Source organism: Microplitis demolitor, chromosome 9 (genome assembly GCF_026212275.2).
Source record: "Microplitis demolitor isolate Queensland-Clemson2020A chromosome 9, iyMicDemo2.1a, whole genome shotgun sequence".
Classification (NCBI taxonomy): domain Eukaryota; kingdom Metazoa; phylum Arthropoda; class Insecta; order Hymenoptera; family Braconidae; genus Microplitis; species Microplitis demolitor.
This window is the reverse complement of record NC_068553.1, coordinates 3,520,869-3,545,282: the sequence shown is the minus strand read 5'-3', so window position 1 is coordinate 3,545,282 and position 24,414 is coordinate 3,520,869. Positions and strand designations below refer to the sequence as shown.

General features: G+C 35.7%; 1 protein-coding gene across 1 annotated transcript; it reads left to right on the top strand.

The window, feature by feature from the left end:
- The first annotated feature begins 442 nt into the window (after window positions 1–442).
- LOC128668572 (uncharacterized) lies at window positions 443–8,947 on the top strand. The gene is made up of 2 exons (XM_053741794.1): window positions 443–517; window positions 7,846–8,947. Exons 1-2 carry the CDS (start codon window positions 481–483, stop codon window positions 8,391–8,393), a joined length of 585 nt encoding a protein of 194 aa, XP_053597769.1. The 5' UTR covers window positions 443–480; the 3' UTR covers window positions 8,394–8,947.
- The last annotated feature ends 15,467 nt before the right edge of the window (window positions 8,948–24,414 follow it).

Sequence of the window (24,414 nt, the reverse complement as noted above, 5' to 3'; positions counted from 1 at the left end):
TTATATGCTTGCAATTATTGTGGTTGGTCGGCGCATGCGCGGCGACGCAACCGTTGTCAGCAACAAATTTATTATATTATCACTGAAATTTATAATTATTTCATATGCACTACTAATGATTTATCCATTTAAATTATTGTTAATTAATAATACATAAAGTAATTGGGCATTGGACGTTGGGAATTGGCAAGGCTACACAATTGACATCGGGTACGTCAGCGTTGGTAGTATTTGAAAGTAACAGGCGACAGAGATACTACTCCAATGGGTTAAAATGAGATGCACATATGAAATATGGCCGGTCGAGGTGCCGGCATGAAAATCACGTGCTGCCATGGGCAGACGTGGATAATCTTTTGTTCGAGCAGGGTGTGCTGTTGCGTGCGTAAACATTTTTAAGTGGTTTTGTTGCTGCATATATATACGTATATTGTTGGTTAAATTGAGCTGATTTGCTTTTTATTTGCATTAACACTCACGATGGAGCCTATTCGCCACTTGTACTACGACGATGACTGTAAGTACCTTTGGTAAATTCATTGGCGTGTAGCTTTGCATTCCCGCGTTGGTGGCCATTTGCAAGCGTGGGAATCTCACGTATCTGATAGTGTATTAGTGTGGTATTATTAAGTTGTGATTGCAAGCATATGACTAAAATTGGTAATAATCGCGCCCAGTGGATGATTTAATTTAATCACAGTTATTTTATTATTTAAATAGCGACTATTGGTTGTGAGAAAAATATTTTTGTTGATATTATTAGTTTACGTCACGTGATTACCATCATATGCGACCGGGCTGCGATAGTCTAATATATGTATATATATATATACAGTACACAACGCTGAGTTGTAATATTTGAGTTATAAATTGTAGTATGTTGGGTATTATTTATAACTGAGTATTGATAAAATTTATGAGATATTACTAATTTGAGTTAATAAATATTAGTAATTTGCGTATCAACCACTAATAAGTTGAATTGGAAATTGTTAGTATCTGAGTATTAATTATACAATTTTCATTGAGTTGAATTGAATTATTAATTATTATTTAGTTGAATATTGGTTAAGAAGTATTATTAATTTGCGGAACAATTATTATAAATCCGAGTTTTTAATTATTGTTAATTTGAATTAATATTATGTTCATTTTGATTTGAGTTGTAATCAAATATTTTATTATCTGCGTTATTAAGTATTTTGCTATTGTTGTTCCTGTGCGAGTGAACCACTACCCACTAATATTTATGTTTGTTCACTACATTTATTATTTATGCACAAAATTATTATTTGAATTAAGTTATATGCGCATACTATTTTTATTACTTTTGTAAGTGATTTATCATTATTTTGAGCATTATTTATGTGAGTATGCGTCATATATATTGGCTAATTAATTAATTAATTAATGGATAATTAAACAAATGGTCACCAACCCGGCATGTATTTAATTTTATTATTTTAATTACTGCTATCTTTCTTGCTATCCTTTTTCCTAAATCTGAAATCGCTATCCTGTCATTTTATTTTATTTTCATTTTTATTTTCTCCGTTGTGGTATTTTAAGTTGATTTTGTGTTCGTGGGGCACACGAACTGGCGCCCAATTAGGATTTCTAACCCAGCCTGAGCGGAGCAGCTAGTCCAGGGAGATTCAGGACATCTCCAGGTGGGACATTGGACTCGGGGTTTATTTTATTTTCCAGTTTCAGACCAACGGAGAGGCATAACGGCTATTGAGCGTTCCCCACACTCCGCCGTGGGTCGCGCGAAATAGAAGAGAACGTTATATGGCGCCCAACGTGGGGCCAGGGAGCCATTAAATCGTACAGGTCGATTTTATTTTGAATTTCAGATTTAGGTGCGGAGAATTAGGGTATAAGATAAGAGTTCGGGTTGTTTGGTTCAATCTTTTGTTTAAATTTTGTTGGATATCTTCACCAATTGGTTGATTCTTCTTGTATTCGTTTATTGAGTTGGTTATTAATTTGGGTTGATAAAAATGGATTCGTGGCGTCAAATTTGGGACGAGTCAAGTGCGTTATTGGAGGCGTGTAAGAGAATGCGTGGTGGTAATGGGGATGAGCCCCCAAACGGGCAACCAAACGCGGACCAGCAACCTGTACCTATCCCATTGGCTGCGGAACTGGCATCAGCGGACAGACGTCCAGAAGATGAGACACTTGATTTAGAAGACGGGGATGACCACGATGGTGATGATACACTTCCCCCATCAGAGCTCACGTGGTTGATGGACCAACCACCGTCCAAACTCAAAATGCTGTTGGCCAGTTTTGGGTTATCGACATTTGGATCGCCACAAATATTGAGAAATCGATTGAATCGATACCACCAGAGGGCGTTAGGGGCTCTGAACGTAAGATGGAGTCCAGCAGTTGACGAGATTCCATCTGATTCCAATACAATTCCTGAATACGTGGATGTGCCAGCTCTTCGGGAATATCTGCGTAGCCGATGGTTGAACCACCACGGGTCAGATGAAGTCATTCGGGACCGGGTGAAGCGTCTGATGGACCGGGACGATGGCAAAGAAGCCTTATGGGACCCCTTGGTGGATGAACTGGTCCGGGAGTCAGCTGTGGGCCGTGAACGGGCCGAGGTTGCCATCCTGGAGAGAATTCGACCGCTGGGAAGCCAATTGGGAGTACCTGCAACGTCTGGGGCTCCAGTGGTGCCAGTGACAAGTGCACCAGCGGTCGCTGTAAGCTCAGAGTCGTCGCAACCTGGGCCAATGGATGCATTTGCGACTCATCGTGATATTGTGGAGGTATTACGGGTGTTCGAGAACAAAATCACGACGATGGTGGCCAATATGACCGTCGGACACACAATGGCGGCTGTGACACGGCCATTGGACCCATTCCGAGCATCATCACCAATCCGGAGTTGTGCTGTGACTACATTACCCTCCCACTTGAGCACCATTCACACAGCAGCTGGACCAATGGGAGGTCATGGAGCTGTCACGCGCACAGTAAATTCAAGTGGAACTCAGATGAGCACATTACCACCGGCATGCACTACATCCACGTCAAATGTGCATGTTAATTGGCCACCAGAGGCAAACCAGGGTCAGGGATCGACCCATCACCATCGCCAAAGGGGATCACAGCATCGTGACGACGATTCAGACTCCAGTGGGACTCAGTCATGGTCGTCAAACGATTCATATGCTAGTCAGAGGGCAGAACGACGGTCAAGATCGAGGTCACGAGGCCGTGACCGTGATTACGGGGCCATCGCGCGTAATTGGAAGCTGTCATTCGCTGGGGATGGCTCAATGACTGGGGATGAATTCCTGCGGCGATTATCAGTGCTCATGCGTAGTGCGGGTATTCGTCACGAAGATCGTTTGGCAGTCTTGCCGGAAGTATTCACTGGCGTGGCTGCAACCTGGTGCTCAGCCAATTTCGAACGGTGGACTCGATGGGAACAATTCAAGGATGAATTTCGAACCTGGTTCACTGGAGGAAGACGCCAGCGGGAAATCAAAACCGATATCAGAGCTCGGAATCAGGGCGACAAGGAGTCAGCCAGAAATTATTTGATTTGTTTGCAAAGTCTGTATTCGAGACTACGGCATCCACCAGAGGAGTCGCGACAGGTTCGTCGTGTGTGCCAAGGACTACGTCCAGAGTACTGGGACCACTGCCCAGCTGGTAAGTTTGACACTTACCAGGCGTTGTTGTATGAGGCGACTCGTTTGGAGGAAAAATGGCGGGCTATGAAGACCAGACGAGCCCCACCACCACGGGAAGAAGCCTTCGTTAAAGAATGCTCGTATGCATATGGCCCAAAACAACCCCGTGAACATAAAGGGTTGCTTCATGCCGTGGAAGCGCATGAATCTGTGAATGGCACTCAGCAACAGCCACCAGTGGAACAGGCCAAACTTGGAAAGGCCAAGAAACGGGAAAAACGTAAATTGGGGCAAGACTTGGCCCCAGTGGGTATTACAGCCAGTACCAACACCCAAGCTGGATCAAAGGCACCTGTGGTGAGGCAGAATCCCCCTCCAGCAGCGCCAGTGGTACCATTCAGTGACAGTACCCTTAATACGTCAACATCACGTAACATGGGACGGTTGAACCCGCGTGTGCCATCATTCCGGCGTCCACGCTTCTGCTTCAACTGTGGTTCACTGCAGCATCTGAGTTACGACTGCCGTGAACCTCACCGTGATGTGTGTCCTCGATGTGGCACCGTGGGCAAGACTGCAGTAACTTGCCAGTGTCCACCGAGGTCGGTACAGCCAAAAAACGCCAATGCGAGCCGCCAATAGAGGGTGACGGTTCCCATAGCGTGGTAATCCCTCAACCGACAGTACAAACACAACGTATTCGGGTCAAGGTCGAGGTACACGCCAGCAGTCATCGGTCCAATGGAGGTTCTGCGCAAGAATTAGACGCGACAATGGACGTGTTGACGGATACGTTACATGCAGTACAGCCATCGTGGGATCGGGCGAGTTCACGAATCACCAGTGGGTTTTGGAGGTTCAAGACAGGGCGGGCTCGGCCAATGGTTACAATAAATGCTGCAGGAATGTCTCGCATTGCTATTATTGACACGGGTGCCAAGACTACAGCGTTTGGGTCATTTGCCAAGGAACTTATGGACTCAGGGTGTCCATATATGATGGAAGACACACCTACTAGATTTGGTATGGCCAATCATACCACCGATGAGAGTGGAGGTGTGATTGGACCGGTATTTAAATTGGATAATGTCGAAGAGGTGACATTTCCAATCCACTATATACCACGACTGGGGTCGCTAAATCTAATTGGTATGAATTTCATTGACCACTTCCAGATGCAATTGGACCTGCAACGTAACTTATGGCGGATACGCGATGGCGAGTGGCATGAGTTGAGTCGAGAAACGGCGGTTGGTGCCCGGAAATCACTGTGTGCGCTGCAAGAGCTGACTGGTGAGGAAACAAAACGGTTGCAACAGTTTATCGAACATCAGAAGAGTTTGATGGCACCAGGGTTGGGTTTGACGCATTTGGTGGAGCATGACATCAGGCTGAAAACACATAAACCGGTCAAACAACGGGTCTATCGGCGATCGCCAGTGGTGTTGGAAGCCATGCAAGAAATTGTGGATCAAATGGTAACTGAGGACATAATTGAACCAGCGGCGTCGTCCGAATGGCTAAGTCAACCGGTAATGGTAAAGCGACCCAATGGAAAGTACAGAATGTGTGTGGATTTCCGAGATGTTAATGCAGTGACCGAACGTGACACCTATCGGTCACCTCCAATACATGAAGTACTGGATGGCTGTGGTAAAGCCCATTACATTTCGACAATTGATATGAATTCTGCGTATTATCAGATCCTGCTGACTGAACAATGTCGGCCATATACAGCGTTCTGGGTACCTGGACGAGGCCTCTATCAGTACAAGAGGATGCCAATGGGGTTGTGTAATGCGCCGGCCACCTTCCAGCGGGGAATTGATCGTATCATCACCCCAGATCTAAAACCGTATGCTGCAGCGTACTTGGACGACATCATAGTGATCACTCCGACATTTGAAAAACATCTAGAGGTATTGGCAGAAGTCCTGAGGCGGATACGAGAGGCAGGGTTTACTTTAAATTTTGAGAAGAGCAAATTCTGCCAATCTCAAGCTCGATTTTTGGGTTTCTTGCTGGATAAGGATGGATTGAGGCCAGACCCAGAAAAAATCGAGCCAATTGTGAACTATCCGACACCAAAGACCGTGAGACAAGTTCGGCGATTTAATGGAATGATCAACTGGTATCATCGGCACCTGAAAAATGTTGCCTGCGTAGCTGGACCCCTATTCAGGTTAACACGCAAGAATACCCAATGGAGGTGGACTGAAGTTGAGGAAGCTTCATTCCAGGCATTGAAACAGGCCCTAGTAGAGGCACCAGTTTTGAGTACGCCTGACTATTCTTTGCCATTTGTGTTATACACCGACGCCAGTCAATCGGGATTGGGTGCAGTGCTGGTCCAACGGGAAGAGGACAAAGAACGATTGATTGCGTGTGCCAGCAAATCGTTAACTCCAGCGGAAGCCAACTACAGCACCACAGAAAAAGAGTGCCTGGCTGTGGTGTGGGCAGTGAGGAAATTTCGTCCATACCTGGAGGGCTACACATTCACGGTGGTGACAGATCATTCCAGTCTCCGGTGGTTGATGAATACACGGGACCCCACAGGAAAATTGGCCAGATGGGCCCTGGAATTGTCTGAGTATGACATGCGCATTGAGTATCGCCGTGGGTCGGAACATGAGGCCCCAGATGCCTTATCCCGGCGATTCGAAGGAGATGAAAGCCCGATAGACGAGTTAGATGCCCTGGACGGTGATGCAGAAGATGATTGGTACGCGGAAAAGTGGCAAATGTTGGAAGCCGGTCCAAACTCGATAGTGGGATATCGATTGGAAAATGGCCGAATGTATAAACAAGTGTCGGCACCAATGGAGAGTTTGATTGCTGAGGGTGAAGGAAGTTGGAAACTGGTAGTACCACCTACGGATAAATGGTGGGTATTGCAACAGGCTCATGACCACCCCCAATCAGGCCATTTGGGAATCCGGAAGACCCTGGATCGGACCAAAGCACGGTACTATTGGCCAGGTATGGCCAAGGATATTCGTCAGTACGTATCGGAGTGTGAAACATGTATTGAGGCTAAGCCGGTCCAACAGAAGCCGCTGGGATTGATGGAGACTCGCGCGCCACTGGAACCATGGGAAGTGGTGGCTGCAGATACCATGTCATTCACTCGGTCAAAATCGGGATTCGCCTATCTGATAATTTTCGAAGACTTGTATACACGCTGGATTGAATGTGTTCCAGTACGGGCAGCCAACGGAAAAACCGTGGCCCATGGGCTCAGACAAGCGGTCCTGAATCGATGGGGTACTCCAAAGGTGTTTTGGACAGATAACGGCCGAGAGTACGTAAACAAAGATGTGCAAGCCCTCGTGGAAGAGTGTGGGATACAACATATGACTACGCCACCGTATCATGCCCAAGCCAACCCAGTGGAGCGGGTCAATCGGAATATTAAGACCATGATCATGAGCTATTTGGAAGACGACCATCGGGAGTGGGATAAGCACATACACGAGTTTCAATTCGCTTATAACACGGCCAATCATGAAAGCTTGGGAGTGAGTCCAGCTTTCCTCAACTTTGGACGAGATCCGTGTCCGATGAGATGTTATGGGCACCATAATGATGCAGTTCAACTCAATGCTGATGTGGATCGATCAGCCTGGATAGAGCGCATGGATCGAATGGTGGATTTGAGAGATGTGGTCAACCAGAACATCCGTCGGGCTTCGGAACGATATGCCAAGTATTACAATAAAACTCGCCGAGTGGGGGTTTTTAGAGTCGGGGATCATGTGTATCGGCCAAACAAGGTGTTGTCCAAGAAGAGCGACCAAGTGGTTGGGAAGTTGGCTCCAAGGTTTGTCGGTCCATTGGTGGTTGATAAGGTGGTCACACCAGTGATTGTTGAATTAAAAACTCTTGAGGGTAACCCAGTAGGTCGTAGTCATATAAAATTTCTGAAGCTGTTCAAACGGGCTGAGAATGTGGCACAAGCGATTGAAGGTTCAATCGCCCTAGCGTTTATAAATTTGGTGGCGGCCGCGTGATGTAGCTCCAGTGGTTTGTTTATGTCTAGCTAGCTTCTGTTTGTGTTACTGTCTTCCGCTTACTCTATGCTATACTCTGGTTTCTCCAATGGTTACTGCTTACTTCTTTTGCTTGCCGGTATACCTCTAGTGGGGTTAGAATAGCCACGTTAATCAAATGTTTCTTTCAGACTTGATGTGTGTCAGGAACTGGGTCCACTACGGGGTGGCAGCCCCAGTATTGACTGCGGACCAAAAGGAAGCTGGTCGTAAGCGTATGAGAGAGGAGTGGCAGGCCGAGCGAGAGCGCGAGAGCCAACCAGGGACGGCCGAATGGAGGTCGGTCGTAGAAGAGATGTTCTTCAATAAGGTGAAGGCGTGGAAAATCCAGTGGGCGGCCCGGGTGGTGCAGCCAGGTTGTGGACGATGTGGGAATTGGGCCCATGTGGCGCGAGAGTGCACAGGTTTGCCAAGGGAGTGGAAGCCGTTTTGCGACGAATGTGTCGCATTTTTCGACACCGACACTTGTCAGGGGCCACATGGACGCGCCCGAGTAGCTGTGCGAGGGCGTTGCATGATCTGCTGCAACGTAAGGATCCGCACTACGCCACAAACACCCCAGCGGACCGCTCGTTGTCCGGAGTGTAACCGCACTGGATCTGAACAACTGTGGGCGTTACCAACTGTTCCAAAATTCACTTGGGATCCGGAAGTGCTCCGGCAATACTCATTAAACTAACCATTGGGGTGGTTACGTTATTGGCTTTTGCTGGGTTTACGTATTTATCTATTTTGCGATTTTGTGTTTTGTTTATTGTTTGTTTGATCGTGTCGGTAGGCGGCCAAGTACAATTTTAATCATTGTTTGTTTTGTATTCGGTTTTCAGTAAAATTAAACGCCACACACCCAATAGCCCTGCATTATACTCATTCAACTACCTTTCCTATACCTAAACGTAGCAAGAAGGTAAGTGATGAACGACACTAATCAACACGCCAGTGGATGTAGAGACTGCTGTTGTCTCGGCCAGAGGTCTTGCAGAGGGCTAAGACCGGCCTGGTGGGGGGGTGTCACGATATTTAAATATCGTGGCAGTCTCACATTAGGTTGGTGAGCAACAGATGGCAGCACACGCTGCTCTCACGTCTCTATACTCATTAATTTTATGATTATGTTGTTTATATATAAGATTTTACATTTATTATTACGCTATTTGTATTTAATTAATCCAGTAGGTGAAACCGGCGCTGAAATCAGCAAAAATTACTGATTATAGTAAGTTTACAGGTATAATTTATGGGGCTGGAATTTAATTATTAGTTTTATTTATATGCTTGCAATTATTGTGGTTGGTCGGCGCATGCGCGGCGACGCAACCGTTGTCAGCAACAAATTTATTATATTATCACTGAAATTTATAATTATTTCATATGCACTACTAATGATTTATCCATTTAAATTATTGTTAATTAATAATACATAAAGTAATTGGGCATTGGACGTTGGGAATTGGCAAGGCTACACAATTGACATCGGGTACGTCAGCGTTGGTAGTATTTGAAAGTAACAGGCGACAGAGATACTACTCCAATGGGTTAAAATGAGATGCACATATGAAATATGGCCGGTCGAGGTGCCGGCATGAAAATCACGTGCTGCCATGGGCAGACGTGGATAATCTTTTGTTCGAGCAGGGTGTGCTGTTGCGTGCGTAAACATTTTTAAGTGGTTTTGTTGCTGCATATATATACGTATATTGTTGGTTAAATTGAGCTGATTTGCTTTTTATTTGCATTAACACTCACGATGGAGCCTATTCGCCACTTGTACTACGACGATGACTGTAAGTACCTTTGGTAAATTCATTGGCGTGTAGCTTTGCATTCCCGCGTTGGTGGCCATTTGCAAGCGTGGGAATCTCACGTATCTGATAGTGTATTAGTGTGGTATTATTAAGTTGTGATTGCAAGCATATGACTAAAATTGGTAATAATCGCGCCCAGTGGATGATTTAATTTAATCACAGTTATTTTATTATTTAAATAGCGACTATTGGTTGTGAGAAAAATATTTTTGTTGATATTATTAGTTTACGTCACGTGATTACCATCATATGCGACCGGGCTGCGATAGTCTATGTATATATATATATACAGTACACAACGCTGAGTTGTAATATTTGAGTTATAAATTGTAGTATGTTGGGTATTATTTATAACTGAGTATTGATAAAATTTATGAGATATTACTAATTTGAGTTAATAAATATTAGTAATTTGCGTATCAACCACTAATAAGTTGAATTGGAAATTGTTAGTATCTGAGTATTAATTATACAATTTTCATTGAGTTGAATTGAATTATTAATTATTATTTAGTTGAATATTGGTTAAGAAGTATTATTAATTTGCGGAACAATTATTATAAATCCGAGTTTTTAATTATTGTTAATTTGAATTAATATTATGTTCATTTTGATTTGAGTTGTAATCAAATATTTTATTATCTGCGTTATTAAGTATTTTGCTATTGTTGTTCCTGTGCGAGTGAACCACTACCCACTAATATTTATGTTTGTTCACTACATTTATTATTTATGCACAAAATTATTATTTGAATTAAGTTATATGCGCATACTATTTTTATTACTTTTGTAAGTGATTTATCATTATTTTGAGCATTATTTATGTGAGTATGCGTCATATATATTGGCTAATTAATTAATTAATTAATGGATAATTAAACAAATGGTCACCAACCCGGCATGTATTTAATTTTATTATTTTAATTACTGCTATCTTTCTTGCTATCCTTTTTCCTAAATCTGAAATCGCTATCCTGTCATTTTATTTTATTTTCATTTTTATTTTCTCCGTTGTGGTATTTTAAGTTGATTTTGTGTTCGTGGGGCACACGAACTGGCGCCCAATTAGGATTTCTAACCCAGCCTGAGCGGAGCAGCTAGTCCAGGGAGATTCAGGACATCTCCAGGTGGGACATTGGACTCGGGGTTTATTTTATTTTCCAGTTTCAGACCAACGGAGAGGCATAACGGCTATTGAGCGTTCCCCACACTCCGCCGTGGGTCGCGCGAAATAGAAGAGAACGTTATACAATTTATTGTTAATTTCACTTGAAAAATTGTAAACTATTTTTTTATATTCAAGTTGTAGACATTTTTAAGTAAAAATTTGATTACCTTCTTAAATGGTAAGAATGAACATTTTCGACTTTTATGTGTCGCAAAAATTAACCGTAAATTTTTTTTTTTAACTTTTGCTGTTAAATTGGCGGCAAATTTGTGCAGCAAATTTTCAGTAATTTCAATGTCAAATTACTGTCAATTTCAATCTAAAGTAGCTATTCGGAGCTATACAATTTAATTTTATTTAAGCTAATTGGTAAAATATTGACATTAGTTTGATTGAAATAGTTGTCAAGTTTTTTCTTCTACTTATGACAATTCGCATGCAACTCACAATAATTTCAAGTAAAACTAAAATAAGATGTATAGTTTTTTCTGTAGTATTTAAACAAAATCGGGAAAAATTGATTGAAATTATAATAATGAACACTGACGTCAAATAAAGAAAATTCATCTTAAATATCAAAACGGCTTTATTTATGAAACGTACTTATTTATGCTCATAAAAAATTTCCGTATGGCGCAATAATGAATCGTTGCTATAAAAAAATTTCAATGTTTTACTCGATCGTGGCTTTTCTTCTAACTTTTTATTCTCTGGCATTGCCCCTAACACATGAAAAAATTTATAAAAGTGTCTAAATTAGGGGTGCTATCCCTGTTTAGAAAATCTTATAGAATCCATTAGTTTCTTATAAATTCCCATAGACATTTTATATGAATGAATAAGTTCTATGAAACGTGCTATAGTTAAATATAGGGCCTTATACCTTGGCTATAAGAATCTATCGGATTTTTTAAGCAGGGATAGTTTATGCTGGCTTAATTTCATTATTTAAATTAGTTCTCATTACTAAAATGAATAAAGTTTTATAATTTTAAGACGAAAAATCAACTATCTTTCAAATAGAGAAGGAATTTTCTAAAAATTTATTATTTTAAAAAAGTTTTTAAAAATGAGAGCTAAAAACCACTATGTTTACGGTATAGATATGCGGTAGGCTCGCGCCATGACACTTCACACATATACATGTAATTGAACGTGTACTTGGCGCGAGACACTACCGTGTCTCCTGATTATATACGATTGTATACAATTGTATCGGGCTATTTTTTCTATCCAATTTTATGCAACTGTATAAAATCTTTTTTCATCGAGGGATTCGTCGTTGCGCGTCACGTTTTAAAGATTAAAATATAGTCAACACATTTTTGACCCTTTTTTAATCGATTTTTCCTTACACAAGAAATGATAAAAATCAATTGAGCCGACATTTCAATTCTTTGTTGTATGTAAAGATAAATAATTTTGTCTGCATCTTTTGCCATGACCATCATAAATAAAGAGGATATTCTAGTTTAAAATTATTGAGATGTTGAATTCCGATTTTTTTTTTGTGTATCTTTAAAAGTTGATACCTCCAAACGATATCTTATAATGGAACTTTAAATTACAATTATTTAAGAAATAATAAACTGCAAAGAAATTTTTTTGTTTTTAGTTTTATTCTCTGTTTTAGTAACTGTATTCTATTTATTAAGCTTTGAACTTTTCATTTTTCAAAACAACAAAGAATCGTAATGCAGGCAGAATTGATTATTTTTATTTATTCATTTATGAAATCGATTAAAAATCATCCTGTAGGGTTATGTAGGTTCATGTAAGCTTATGTAATCTCAATATCCTAATTCGGAAGGGGAATTCGAAGTTATCAGGACCGGAAATACGTTAAATATTTTTTTTTTTTTCTGTTAATGATATTTACATAGAATAAAAAACATTTTCAGCCGTCATTAGAACGAAAGATCTGACTATCGGTTGACCCTGCGGCCCAGCCCTACACAGTAAAAAATATTGTGTATCTGTGTTAAAAACGGTCAGTGTTAAAATTTTTATGTTAATTATTTTGTATCAAATCAACATAATTCTTTGTGTTACTTTAAAATTTTTAATCAATTTACTCTTCATCACTTTAAAAGTGTTACTTACACGGAGAGAATTTTATGCTAAAAGTTACCATCACACTCGCGCACACTTACCCACACACATGCGCATACGTGCGCCAAGTTACCCGCACACATACACACACTTACCCGCATACGTGCGTCCACTTATCCACACATTTACGCACACTTACCCACACACATACACACACGTACCGCATACTTGCGCTCACTTATCCACACACATGCACACACTTACTCGAACTCATTCACACACACCCTCGCGCACACAAGTTCACACCCGCGCACGCTTACCCCTACTTGAAATTCAACACAAATAATCTGTGTTAAAAAATAATACGAACATTGTGTTGATTTTAACACAATATTTTTTACTGTGTATACCTTCCCGCCATTTTCGCGCTCCTTGAGCTCGAAAAAATTGTTGTGAATAGATATTCGAGCTCTTCAATTGAATATTTACAGAGCATGAATTTATACAGTTTTATTTTATTCTGTACCTATTGCGTGCGCAGTTTAACCAGTTACATTTGTTGTATTAATTTATAATATTTGTAGTTTTATGTATTTAAGAAATATTACTTGAGAGTATGTAAGTTTGTATTAGGTAAAAAATTTTATAAAAAGCCCATGAGAACGTAATGCGCTGCCGATTTTTCATTTGAAAAAATTTTTTTTTTTTCTTTATTTTTTTTTATTTGCAATACAGGTTTTACAATGCTTACATAGTTTTATTTTGTTCCCGTTTAATAAAAACTAACCAAATACATTTATGTTTTGAATTTTTAGTGTTGATTGATTTATTTGTTGTTTATTTGTGATTTAAGGTCGGGTAAAAAATTTAAAAAAGCCCATATATTTCTTTTATACTTAACATCTAACTTACGCACTAACTTAAAACTATTATTTTTATTTACAATATTTACAGTATTTACATGTTTTCTGATATTCTTATAAGTAGTAGACTATGGGGTAATTTGTGTTTTATCTTAAATGGTGCCGAATTTTTGTCCCACATTCCTAGGTTCTTTAGCATCTGGTGGTTTTAATACTAACGTTGTAGAAGGTGTTTGTTTGATCATATATGTCTTTTGAAATGTTTTGAATATTTAATTTTTTTCTAATGCTTTGATTGGTTTCATCTGGTTTGGCTTGGCTTATACTTCCAAGGATTTTGTTTTGCACTGTTATTATTTTATTTATTGAGGTATTACAAGCATTGCTCCAGATGGGGGTTGCATAAAGTAGGATAGGTTTTATTATCATTTTGTACAGAAGTAATTTATTTTTAATTGATAATATACTTTCCCATACAAAGTTTGGAAATCGGCCCTGTATCGAGACATTACCGGGCCAAGAATGTCGATTAAAGGCTCAGCAATGGCAAATTTTATTGGCCGATAAACGGCGTATAGTCAGAATGATAACCTCGGGCCATTAATGGCGCTCGACTATCGGCTGATTAATGGCTGCCATCAATCAGCCAAGCAAACGAATAAATTAAATTTAAAAAAAAATTTCTTTTTCTAATTTCTTAATAAAATCCATAATCATCAACGTTTAAACTATTCGAGTGGGGTAAATGATGTGAAAAAAACTTGGTGAAAATTCTGCTGGGCTCTGGGCGCAAACTGCCGTCCTTCTGATTGCTGGGCTGGAACGCTGGCTACTGGACAACCTGCTAATGTTAAACTGATACTTTTAAATGATCTACTTATTCATTTTACTACAACTACTCGGTTTTATGGAATGTAAAGAGTAATTCAATTAATATTATCGATTATTTAAAACAAAAATAATTTTGTACTATTTTTATTAAAATTAATAATTTTTTAAAAATAAAACTTACTAAATTTAATGGATTATTTATTCAGAACCCAATGGAATTATTTTGCTCTACCACCATTATTAAAAATGACATTTACTTATAAAATATATGTCTTAGTTTTTAAGTAAATTAATTTTTATAAGTTAAGTTATAAAATTGCGGTTGTTGATTGCAAATAATAACGAATTAAAAAATGTTTTAATTGTTACTTGTAAATAATTTAAATCGGAAAATTAAAATATTTATTAATTAAGACTTAGTTTCATTAAAAAACAATTATTAATTAAATAAAACTGTAATAATTAGTTATTTGAATGATTAATAATTGATAAGTAGATTCTTTTATTTAACAAGAATCAATCATGGGCCACTGATTCACCAAATAGTGGCCTAACGTTGCGAACCGATAATCGGCCAGTTATAAGTAACCATTCATTGGCCAGCCATCGGCACCATCGTATGACTGTCGTTTCCGGTACGGGAAGTCATATACCGATATGAAGCCAGTAATACCATAACATATACATCCAAAAATTTAAATAAAAATTGACTACCCTATCTTGATGAAAAATTAATCGGCTGCTTGTAGTTAATCAGGTTTGGGCCATTACTAATTGCCAATGCTTGGCCGAGCGACTGAAGTCAGACATCGGCCAACCTACGGCATTTTTTCCATTAACGGCAACTTTCTATGGGTTTGGCACATATGAGTGAATATAGGAAATTTTTAATTTGATACGCTTTTTTGCAGGTTTTTCAGACGTCAAATTTGATTTTTACTCGGAAACAAACTAAATTTAGTCTGTTATTAACCGCTTGTAGATCTAACACGGGATTTTTTTGAAAATATAAATCGTAGTAGTAATAAGAGATTTATAAATTTATTTTAATTTTCTTAGTATTTGAAACACTAATGCGCTTTCGTAATAAGATGTCCCAAGAATTTTTATGTTATCTCCTTGCTTAAAAAATCTGATCGATTCTTATAGCTGTATGTACATGGTCCTATACTTCACTATAGCACTTCTAATATAACTTATTCATTCTCAAAAAATTCTATGAAAATTTATGAGATCTACTGGATTTTATGGGATTTCCTAAACAGGACAAATGCCAAGAAATTTTCGATTTTATCCAGTAAATAAGAAAATTTTGTTTTGACATTTTAAGAGTTATTCTATCACTTTATTTCAATGCTATAAATATTCAGTCAAGACAATTACAAATTAAGCTGTAAAACTTTCATTAACTGCCGACATTTTTAAACAAAAGATACTGAATGAATAGTAAACAAAACAAAATCAATTCTGTAACTAAATGTTTTTTTTTATAAATATTGCCGATAAATAAAAATTTTATAAGTCGACGATTTGATCCAGTTTTGTCTTTGCGAATTTTCAGATCTAAAATTTTTTAAAGTTCAAGAATTAATCTAGTTGTGTCTGCCTGTAACGCAATTGTTTTTTTAGAATAACAGGTCGAAAACAGCTTAAAATTATTGTAAAAGATCAAAAACAGGTCAAATAGTCTAAATAGACTGAAATCTGATCAAATTTTTCGAATGGAGTTAAATATAAAAAAAAAAAATCGGTCTGTCGATTGACCCTGTGGGCCAGCCCTACAACTTCCCGCCCATTCCGAGCTCCTTCAGATAAAAAAAAAACGTGGATACATTTTCGAGTTCAAGAAGCTCGGAAATACTTTTGTATGCCTTTGTTTTCGAAAGATAACGTTTTTTAACATTTTTTCTACAACGATATCTTTCGAGAGAATAATCCGATTGAGACGCTTAAGTTGGCAATCGACGCGATCTATTGAATTCTACAACTGATCGAATTTTGAAATTGATGTATCGAGTTGTTTTTGAGAAATTTCCAAAATACTAGAAATTTTTTTTTTTTTTTTTCAATTCTTCCGTTAACGGTTTCTCTTGAACGAATAAACCGATTTTGATTGTTAAGGCGGAATTCGATGCGGCTTACGAAGTTTGGGAGCTGATTAGATTTTGGAATCAATCCATCAAGCGAATTAAAAGTTATTAAAAAAAAAACATTTTCAAAAAAATTTTTATTTTTGAAATATCTCCGAATGTACCCGACCGATTGAGCTAAAATTTTCAGTGTTCATAGTAAATAACAAGCTGCGTCGAATGACACCACGAAAATCAAAATCGGTTTATCCGTTCAAAAGTTACAGAATATTTACATACGTACGTACATACATACATACATACATACATACATACATACATACATATATACACTCGGACTTCACAAATTTTTGAAAATTTGCAATTTTCTTGGCGGAAAGTTAAAAAATAAAATTGAGTAAATATAAATTAAAATATTTAGTTGATTCAAAAGGAATCAAATTTTTCGAATATTTACTTTGAATATCATTAAAAAAAAGAAAAAAGATTTAGCATATTCAGTGAATTCATATTTTTGAATAAGTGGTGTAATTATTACTCTGAATTTTTGAATATCCACCAACTTTTAGTAATTCACTCTTAGAAATTATCTTTAGCTGAAAATAAAAAATAAATCAATGACAAATGAATAACAATAATAATAATAATAATAATAATGATAATAATGTAAAATTATTTTTCAACTTGAATAGTTGACATACGTTTTGATATATTTGGTGGCCCTGAAAAGGGCCGTTTGATTTTTTGGCTTAATAACTAAAATATTAACTTTTTTATGTGTGGGTTTTTTATTTTTTTTTGTGCATCATAAGAACGGTATTTTTTTTTTTTTTGAGATGGTTTACGGGATTTTATGAGCAATATTTTTTTGCGCACTGCATGACAGCATCTTAATCTCTCCGTCAACGATTGCGACCTCCACATACACGTCTTGCACTTTAGTTTGTCGTTGAGATGCTTCATGCTGTGGCGACGAAATAATAACTGATGAAAAAACACCCTCTGACATGGTTCAAACTGACACTTGTACAGCACTGGTTTTTGAAAAATGTGATCTTCACGAGCCGGACCAGCACGTGAATCTTCCTCCGGTTTTGTAGAGCTACCACAATCGTCGCTATTAACGCTTCCTTCAAAAAAGCCTTCGACAACTTGATTAAACGACCAATCGTCCTCGAAGACTATTCCTGCGCTTGGAAGTTCCGTAAAGGCTGTGGGTTCCATTCCCATGGTCTTCATAAAATCGTTTACGCTCGCCATTTCAACAAATTCTTCACGTTCTTTGGCACTTTTAACTTTTGAAAATGAGCGTCCGTACTCTGCGGCTGGAGCTTGCACAATAACGTACTGTAATTGACCCTCAGGTATATATAGACATTTACGTAGTTACTGCAGATAATTTTAGGTCTTAATTACTGTTGGAATGTGGCTTCACCTGATTGGTTTGCCTCAGCCGACATCAAGTGCACCATTGTAAAGACGTAAGTTTTATTTCCCACTTCAGGTATTCTTTTACTTTTCAAGAAAGGTCCATCGTATGCATGTCTTTATGGAAGTATGAAATAATCATGTATCTAAATATTATATTCAGTTTTACCATCTTCTTCCGAATTCTCAATATTACTGTTGAAAGTAATTTCTATTTCCATGTATAAATGTCTAGAAAACTTGATAAAATTTAGTAATATAAAATATCTATGAATAATATAATTTTAAGAAGTCTCACGCATTTTTAATAGTTGTCAAAATACTAGCTTTAAGATTTCAAATTCTACAAATTTGAAAATAAATATACCATGCATCTACTATTAAAATTATATGCGAATTTGCCGTAGGATTATTCATATACGAAATGATTAAAAACCATTTTTTTTTCTAAAACCTTACATATGAGCTCTTATAACAGGAACACTATGCCCCTAGCAATATGATTTTTTTTCGCTGTTAACTTTTTAACTTTGAGCTCTCAAAAACTAATAAACGAAAGTTAAATAAATGTAGACTCAAGTTAAATATTTGAAAAATATTTTCGTCGTTAAAAACAATGAGAAAAACTTAGTTGAAAAAATTATTTTAGTAGATGATAAATTGAGGAAACATGGAGGACAGACACCTTGGCAACGCTGCTAGAGACAGCAGTTATTTGGTTCCAATTTTAAAAACATTAGAAATAATAAAAAGATTTTTTTTTAGTGGACTTGAGCGTTTATGTACGTTTACAAACATTCCCACACATATCTATTAAAGAGAACTGTAGCCATCTTATATTAAGTTCTTACTACGAAAGTATTTTAAATATTTTCATTTCTTAACTATGAAGAAAAGTGTGCAAATGAACTAGAAATAATTATTATAATCGAAAAAATGAATATTAATCATATTTTTGTCAGCTAAAAAAATTAAAAAGCTTAGTTGCTTTTTTGAGTCTTTTAATAACTCTAGAATCTTCTTAATAACTCAATTTTCTGGCCGATTTTCGTAAATATATTATATAGTATAAATGTAATTTATAAATATATATTCAAAAAATATCTTAGAATTTATAAAAAATACATCTATGATAATCTACAAAAACTATAATAATGGAAATGTAAAAAATCTATTTTTACCCGTATATTGTTATGCAGTCTAAGTAATATTTTTTATATATTTCAATTACATTAAAAATATATAAAATATATGCGAGTCGTCCAAAGATTAGTTTATTGAAATTTTTTTTTTATACATATTTATATATTTTTATGTAGAGAAAGGGGATGGGGGCATATCGGAGTACCTAAGGATATACTAAGTTTTTGAGGACTAAAATACGCTATATCTTTTTTTTATCATGATATTTAAGGTACATAGACAAGATTTTTAGCTGCCGTTAATAAATAAAATTTTTACTCTTGGCGGGCAAAATGGGGTACCCTGAAAAAAAAAAGTTGAAAAAAAAAACATCTCCGAAATTTGATCAAATTCCATTAAATAAAATTTATTTTATCTGGAATACATGAAAAAAAATTACATTTAACATCTTTGGTGGATACAAAGGCAGAAAATTTTTTTTTTTGTGGGACAGAGAGGCCTCCCTTCAAAAAATGATAATTTTTTTTTTTTTTTTTTTTTTGTTATTGAATTGTTATCAATTAAAAATTAAAATATTATTGTTGAATATTTTTAGTGGCCGAATTCGCCCCAGCTAGCAAAAATCAGCCGAAAAATGAATTAACATATTTTTTTTTTTTAATTTGACAATAAAAATATGAAAGAATCATTTTCGAGGACTTTCAGCTGGTTCATTTTGCCCCAGGTATTATGCTTAGAGCTTAAAATGCGCAAATATATCAGATATACAGTAATAAGACAAAAAACAAATTTTTTTTTTTATAAAATTTTGGGGGTACCCCGTTTTGCCCTTCCCTCCCCTATTTTTAACATATTTTTTTGATGTGCAAGTACAATAAGACAATATCTAGGCAAAAAAATATTCTTATAATACATTTTTATTTATTGCGTCAAATGATCGGGGATGAGGTTGACGACGTCTGTCCGGTGCTGATTCTAAAATTTTATTTCTTAACTTGATGGATTTAAAATTTTAGTTTCAAGCTCTTCGAAAGTAGAATTATTACGTTGAGTATATCTGATTACTATAAATATTTGTTTATGGATTTGAATAGCCGGGTCAATAAAAGGATTACCGATGAAACTACGGAAATACTTCAACTTAAAGAGATCCTAATGACTACAAAAGTACACAGAGATAATAGCAGAATAACTGAACAATAAGGGTCAATGAACCTAGCACAACTGTCGCACAATTTGGATTATGACTAATGATCGTACCGAAATATTTTCAGATAATTTGTCTATTAGAATAATTCCATTCGTCAGACTCATCAAATATAAAAGCAATCATCAGAGTCTAGACGATGGAATAATAAACTAGAGTCTCGATACTTCAGACTTACTACTTAAAATTATTAACAAAGTCAAATTACTTAGAAATATTAAATAATAATTAACTCGTTTAAGGGTTATGACTAAATGGAGAACTTTCCTGAGTCAGAATATTGAGACTACATGAGCCTGTATGGTATTTAACCGGTGTAAAAAAAAAATTGTTGAAAAATGTTGAAAAAGTGTTGACTATTCTAAATTTAAAAACTTTACATAATGATGAATTATTTTTAGACGTTTATTAAATTTTTGAAAATTCAAGAGAAAAATCAATACACATCCTAAAATTATTAAGATAAGGAAGACCGGGGCAAAGTGGCCCCCTAGGGCGAAGATCCTCCCTTAAATTTCGATCAAAAAAAAAATTTTTTTTTTTCATCTCATTACTATAAATCCGATAAATTTGACAATTTTAGCCCTACGCATGACGCTTGAGGCAAAATGGCCAAGCCAAAACTTCTGAAAAAATAATTTTTTCATATTTTTCGGCTGATTCTCTGACTGGAACAGATTTGATCACTAAAAATATTCAAAAATAAAATTTTTTTTCTTTGGTTAGTAAATTTTTGAAATAAAGTAAAACTATCTATGATATAAGAAATGAAAAACACGTTTTTGGGTTAAAAATAATGACAATTAATAAATATCGAATTATTTTTTTTTAATAACAACTAGTAATTAATATAATCATGGGGGAACGATTTATTACAATTTTAATAAATTTTTTGAGTAGTATAAAAGTAAGAATAGTTTTCAAAAAAAAAAGAAATACAATCTTAACGTTGAAAAAATTCTACGAAAAAAAAAAAATATCATTTTTTGGATAAGGGCTTCCTTGTCGAAAAAAAAAATGTTTTTTTTTTAGTCTCGGCAAAATGTCCATAAACTTGTTCAAAATATGGTAAAAATAAAGTGATCTGATGTTTAAAAGCCACAAAAAGTAATAATCAACTTAGGAGGGCCGCCCGGCCCTTGTCTCCTCTATGCTTAAACGTAAAATGTTGCTTACAAAAGAGTAAAAAAAAAACATATTTGATTTTATTAGAAATTAATTTTGCTCAAGTACATGTAGTAACGCACACCAAGTACATTGAAATTTTGTTATACAATTTCTTTTTAAAATTTTATGAAAATGTTTGTTTTGATTTTGCATCATACTAGGTACTTGGTATTTTTTCGAATTGACTTTTTTTTTTTTTGTGAAAAATAATTTTTTTTTTTACTTTTAAAGAATTTTAAACGTGTACTTGGCGCGACTGTATACAGAGAATCTGTTTTTGTTAGTATTTATTTTTTTTTTTGTAGTGTTATTATATTTTTCAATTTTTAGTATTATTTGACTCATAATTCATTGTTTGTCAATAATATAGTAGTAATTAGAGATTTATACATATTTTCAACGCAATTACTAAATAAATATGATAATTTAATTGATCTGTAGATAGCACTAAAATATATATATTTATATATACACTGTAGATTCCTTATTAGAGAGGTAATTTTTAAATATAGACATTGCGGGTAGCTAGATAGAACATAAGAAAGTTAATCACGGATTATATTTTGAAAATTTTTAAAATTATTTGATGCATCATTAATTGTTAGTCAATAATAATTACTTAATTAGAGATAATTATACGTATTTTTGACGAAATTACTACGTAATCATACTTCAACTGACCTACATTTATATCTATACATACATATATATATAGCACTAAGTTGTCCGATTTTCGTACTGTTTAGCGGATATAACTTTATATACAACAGAACGAAACTCAAAATTTTGACGTTATTATTGACTACAAGTTGTTACCAACATTCCTAGAAAGTTGACGATAATCGACTGCCGCAACCTGACGCCAACTTTCTGAGAAAATTGAAGTCAACTTTCTGTCAACCCTGTCAACTAAGGGAATGCCAACTGTTGGCACACATTTTCTCAGAAAATAGGCGACTAATTGCCGTCAACTTATAGAAATGCCAACAATCTTTGCGGCCAACTTGATAACAAGGTGCTGTAGTTGGTTGCCACTAGCTCGCTTCCAACTTGATCATCAGAAATCGCTTATGGCTGAAGTTGTATATCTCAGCTCCACATACTTAACTCCTCATTATAAACCAACTCGATGTAAACCGATCTGATTTATTCTGATTGCAATCGTTTTTTGGTCGTTTGTCGATCAATGTCGGCCTATCAAAGTTGTTTGTGAGTTAATTGCTTAATTAAGAAAAAGTAAATAATAATTAGCCTTTAATTTTTTCCATTTGACCCCACTACTTCGATATTTTATTAATTTTTTTATTTGAATCACTAGGATATCGTTTGTCGATGATAGCCGGTTAAAACAAAGAAAACAGTAATTTGTTTATAGCAAAAATGTAATTAACAAACTAGATTTGCCATTAGTAGTCTTCAATAAAAATAATATTTTTTTTTGTATAACGATAATAAATCTTCCGATTAAAAATAATTATATGTTTCCATTCGTTGAAAACACGATTTTTAAATTTTGCTAATAAGGTATTGACAGGTAGCGCCACAATGTTAGATGTACGAAATAACCCTAAAAGCCACCTTAGTTTGAATTTGATAGTAATTTAATATTACTAATTAAAATTATCGAAGTTTCCTGTCCGAATGGGCCGACAATTTGATATCAAAACTTGGAAAAAAAATTAGCGGTTGATTTTTCCTTAATTTACGGGTCATTTTTTGATTACTAGAAAAAAAACACTAATAAAAGTTCCCATGAAATTTCCGTCAAATGTCTGATAACTTCGGGTTTTTCTGTTTTTGACGGTATTTTGTATACGACTTTAAAAATAAGTTTGGATTTGAATTCGGGTAGTAAGTTTGAGTCAAATTGTATCGCAAGTTTTATGCAAATTCTCGTCAATAACGGAAGAGCCCGAAGTTGACGGACATTTGACGAGATTTCTAGGAAACTTTCGCAACTTAAATTTTGCTAAATAAACTGTACAATTAGGGAATATCCTTACAATTAGCATTGATATTTTATAATATTACTCGATTAATATTATTGTACGAATAATTATTATTGTACAGCTAAGTAAGTAGAGCTGATTTTGGTACGTCCTAGCAAATATAACTGCAATATCAAGAAGTTTAAATATTTTAAATAGACACCCTAATACCACAGTTTGTTTAGCAAAAGTTTCCTGGGAAATTTTATCAAATATCCGTCAACTTCGGACAATTCTGTTTTCGAGGACAATTTATATACAACTTGCTATACAATTTGACGTCAATTTACTACCCGAATTAAAATGCAAATTCATTTCGAAAGCTTACTAGAAAAATTTTTCGTCAATTTCCAGGTAAATTTTTACTCCAATTTATTGTTAATTTCACTTGAAAAATTGTAAACTATTTTTTTATATTCAAGTTGTAGACATTTTTAAGTAAAAATTTGATTACCTTCTTAAATGGTAAGAATGAACATTTTCGACTTTTATGTGTCGCAAAAATTAACCGTAAATTTTTTTTTTTAACTTTTGCTGTTAAATTGGCGGCAAATTTGTGCAGCAAATTTTCAGTAATTTCAATGTCAAATTACTGTCAATTTCAATCTAAAGTAGCTATTCGGAGCTATACAATTTAATTTTATTTAAGCTAATTGGTAAAATATTGACATTAGTTTGATTGAAATAGTTGTCAAGTTTTTTCTTCTACTTATGACAATTCGCATGCAACTCACAATAATTTCAAGTAAAACTAAAATAAGATGTATAGTTTTTTCTGTAGTATTTAAACAAAATCGGGAAAAATTGATTGAAATTATAATAATGAACACTGACGTCAAATAAAGAAAATTCATCTTAAATATCAAAACGGCTTTATTTATGAAACGTACTTATTTATGCTCATAAAAAATTTCCGTATGGCGCAATAATGAATCGTTGCTATAAAAAAATTTCAATG

Bases quoted from the DNA above. Each gene is read 5' to 3' on its own strand.
- LOC128668572 (XM_053741794.1), top strand. From the start codon at position 481: ATGGAGCCTATTCGCCACTTGTACTACGACGATGACT. The intron at 518-7,845 runs GTAAGTACCTTT...TGTTTCTTTCAG, and splicing joins CTTGTACTACGACGATGACT to ACTTGATGTGTGTCAGGAAC.